The sequence below is a fragment of the Pleurodeles waltl genome, chromosome 8 (assembly GCF_031143425.1).
Source record: "Pleurodeles waltl isolate 20211129_DDA chromosome 8, aPleWal1.hap1.20221129, whole genome shotgun sequence".
Lineage (NCBI taxonomy): Eukaryota > Metazoa > Chordata > Amphibia > Caudata > Salamandridae > Pleurodeles > Pleurodeles waltl.
In genome coordinates, this window is record NC_090447.1 from 1,480,776,927 (window position 1) to 1,480,781,000 (window position 4,074).

General features: G+C 46.1%; 1 protein-coding gene across 1 annotated transcript; it reads left to right on the plus strand.

Moving 5' to 3' along the window:
- The first annotated feature begins 831 nt into the window (after positions 1-831).
- Positions 832-2,645, plus strand: LOC138248776 (uncharacterized). Its single transcript, XM_069202667.1, has one exon. It carries the CDS (start codon positions 960-962, stop codon positions 2,142-2,144), a length of 1,185 nt encoding a protein of 394 aa, XP_069058768.1. The 5' UTR covers positions 832-959; the 3' UTR covers positions 2,145-2,645.
- The last annotated feature ends 1,429 nt before the right edge of the window (positions 2,646-4,074 follow it).

The following is a 4,074-nucleotide window of genomic DNA, read 5'->3' on the forward strand; positions in this document are numbered from 1 at the left end:
TCTGGGTCATTGTAATTAAATCTAGTCTTGAAATAAAACTGCACTGGAGAAGAGAAAACGTGAGTTTCAGTTAGGAAAACAAAGATGCTTCACTGACTAAAGTGTAAACTGTGGGGCGAGGAGATGTAATACCACATCCTGGGTAGAGCGAGGTTATCCGGCAAAAGCCACACGAAAGCTCGGCTCGTTATTGGCTCAAGGTTCTAACAGAACCTCGCTCCGAGGCAGAGCCTGGTACCTGCCTGCCTCGAGCTTGCAATGGCTTGCCCATCTCTAGCATGAGTTCATGGGATGGCTCTCCACCAGGTCCTCTTTGCTGCAATGGAGCTTCTTGGAGACATAGAAAGAGTCCCAGCTTGGCTCTTTCTTCGCACAATTAGTGAACCTCATGAGCACATGAAGCCTTCATTGAAGGATGTTGTCTTCTAATCATTGCGGATTTATTGTTTTGCAGTTTTACATAGCGCGAGTACGACCGGAAATTATCGGAGCGCTTTACATGAGCACCAATTACGGTACACAAGGGCACATTCATTTTGAACAGGCTGGGGGAAATTAAGTGATTTATGCAGAATTGCAAGATGTTGAACCGACGCCGAGACTCGAACTTGGTTCACCAGCTCCATAGGGTTCCCCAGTTCCCCAGCTCTGGCCGTTACACCACCTCCGCACTTCAGAAGGTCTCTGATTACACCGTGTCCCTGTCCCTGATTCTATTTCGCGTAAATCGGATTGATTGCACGGGTATTAATATTGGAGTTTACCGCACACACAAGCGACAACCTCTTCCGGTCACATCACCAGTGTGTGTGTCACTAATGGAGTGACTGCACCTTCCAGCGTGGCTCTTCCAGCGGAGTCCTCTGTGACACCAGCAGTGAGGAGGGAGAAAGTGCAGTCACAGCAGTGAGCACTGCAGCGGGGCGGGGAGGTTCAGCCAATCAGAAGTGATCTCAGTGATGAAGGAGGCAGTGGCTCGGTCTGGCAGCAGCACTGTAGAAATAGGAAGTTTGTCCGAGTCCGTGCTCAGAGACACAGAAGAGCAAGAACCAGAGGAAAACGCGCAGAAGAGGAACCGAGACGGGAGACCAGGGATAAGAAAAGAAACAGACAGAGCACTCCGAAGAATCAAGCTCCAGAAAAGTTCATCTCCTGGGGCCCCGAGCTCCGGAAGTTCCAGGTTCAAAGGAAGGTCTGAGCTCCTGAAAGCTCTACAGAATCCAAGCTGCAAATGGTTCCAGTTTAGTAAAGTCTGGAGGGTCGGAGTTGCTGCGACCGAGCTCTTGTGGAGCCCGCTCCAAACAATCCCTATACAGAAGGTCTTTGTTCCAAAAGGGTCACATTTCCAAAGGATTCACGATCCACTAGTTCTAACTCACTTGAGTTCTAGCTTCAGCAGGACACTGCCCTTGAGGGTGCCAGCTCCAGAAAGGCATTGCTCCAGAGGATTTTATCTCACACGGGTTCCAGTTCCACAGGCCGGAGCTCCAGTAGATTCCAGCTTTAGAGAATCTTGCCCACAGCAGGTTTTGCTCCAGAGGATTCAAGCTCCAGGGCTCCATATTGTAGAGGTCATGGGCCTTCTCCTGAGCTCGCTCTACGACACTCTACTGGGCTTTCGTGGTCTGAAAGCTCGGATCTTGATGCTAGGGCTCGACGCTGCTGGGAAAACGACAATCATCTACAAACTGAAGCTGAATGAGACCGTCAGCACCATCCCGACCATTGGCTTCAATGTGGAAACGGTGGAGCCCATCAGAAACGTGTCCTTCACTGTCTGGGACGTCGGTGGCCAAGACAAGATCAGAGCTTTGTGGAAACACTACTTCATCAACACGGACGGCCTGCTGTTTGTGGTGGACAGCGCAGACCCAGCGAGGTTTGAGGAGGCCCGAGCTGAGCTGGTGGCCATCCTTGAGAATGTGGAGATGCAGGACGTGCCTTTTGTGGTCCTTGCCAACAAGCAGGACTTGCCTGGAGCCAGCAGCCTCTCCGAGCTGGTGGAAAAGCTTGGTCTTCGGAAGGTGCGGGGGCATGAGTGGCATGTTCAAGGATGCTGCGCCACCACCGGAGACGGACTGGTGGAGGGTCTGCAGAGGCTCACTGACATGGTCAAACAGTTCAGGAAAAGCAGGGCAATGTGATGACAAAGACCGATTTTGGCCAATTCATGTTCTGTGGATTGTGGAGACTCCAAGCATGAGCTAAAGAGAAGGGGTACCCCGCCTGCCCTGAGCACATCTCTACTCTGAGACTTAAGAGAGACATCTCAGGTGTTCTGCAAAGCTGTTTCCATCCTGGAGCCTGCATTGAGACTTTTCAAAGCTGTGAAATACTGTGACAAAAGACTCACAAACATTACAGGTGGAGAGAGAAGTTGAGATACTTTGCATTTCTCTTCTGTCATGCCATGATGATCCTTTGCACATTCCTCTCCCTTCATGACAAGAGTTTATTTCTTTTCAGGTTTAAAATCAGGTTCAGCAGTAACTATGTTCAGATAACTTCCTTTTGAGCGCGGTCTCTCCCTTTAGACATAAACTGCAAATTGTTTTTCTCAAAACAATGAACTCCTGCAAAACCTGCTGCTTCACTGTAAAACAACCGAAATATCGAATTATTTTTTTCAACTTGAAAAATAACTGTTTAAGACCACATTCAGCAATCGTGATTGCTTGTAAATAAACAATTTATATTTTGGACGCGGTTCCTGTGTCGAGATTTATGAACATAAGAACGTATTCTATTCGCAAATTATCTTACTTCAGGATATGAAACACGAATGCAGGCTTGGGTGTGTGCTGTAGTGTCACCAAGCGAAACGCGGGAACTGTCTATGACTTTTGCACAGTTATGTTTTTATGATATGTTTTTACGAAATATGTGTAAACTCTTGGCCTCAAGGTACAGCAGCCGAGCCGAAACTGTACATACGTTGCCCTGCACAGGGATCGTAAACACTCCCTCATCCTAGCTGGTTCTAGTGTAGTGGTTCTTAACCTTTAGACTTCTAACGACTCCCACTTAATCACTACTGGATTCCGGGGACCCCAGTTCAAGCAATTTCCATGATTTGAACTGCAAAACAAGGCACCCAAATACCAAAGAAAGCATTCATCAATAAACACACAAATTAGGAAATATTTTATTTAATTCACAAATATAAAAAACTCAAAATGTAAATTTTCGTGATAAGGGTGGAACTTTTCTTAATCCAACTGTGGCTACCCATCGTCTGTGCCGTATTCGAGTTGATTTACCTGCACTGATCCCACGAATCAGTTCCAGGATGCCAACTTCAGTTTTACATTTTGCCTCTTTATTTATATACACTTATATACACTTTATCAGTCTGTTAATAGTAAGTAGCTTTTTTGGCAGTTGTGGACCCATAAAGCAGCCGTAGGATAACACAGACATTTCCATGCTTGACACCATTCAGTGGCTAAAATGTGGTAGAGATTTCTCAAATTTAAGCATACTTCTGCCATCCCAGGAAATAACATCATTTGATGTGATCTAGCTCAGCTCACATGTGGTAACGGGTGTGGATTTTGATACAGGGGACATCACCATGAGGAGGCCGTAGGTTAAAATGAGTGAGATACCTGTAATACTCAATAGAAACATGTCACCCGAGGAGAACTGCAGGCCCTATTTCTGTATAGAAATATGTGGCCTCCAACTTTATTCTTGGCTCTTCCAAGTGCTTATGGTCCCAGGCCATCCACTGTCTCTTATTGCCAAACTTCTTATTATTCTCAGTTTCACCCCTTTCTTAAGTGCAGCTCTTACAAGTTGTAATACTATCATTATTTGCCTGTGCTTTTAAGAGTAAGTAAGAGTAAGGAGGAGGGAAGATAAGAACGCATAAAAAGAGTTACATGGATAGAAAGGAAACGAGAGCAGCAGAGGGAGATTTGCAGAGAGAAACTGAAAAAGTGAATGAGATGGAGAAAAGTGAAGAAGGAAAGTGAGAATGAAAGAAGGATGAGAGAAAAGAAGAGCTGTGAGACTCATTGAATTAGGAAATGTTAAGGAAGAGAGAGGCAAAAAAGCCATGGTGAGAAGGGT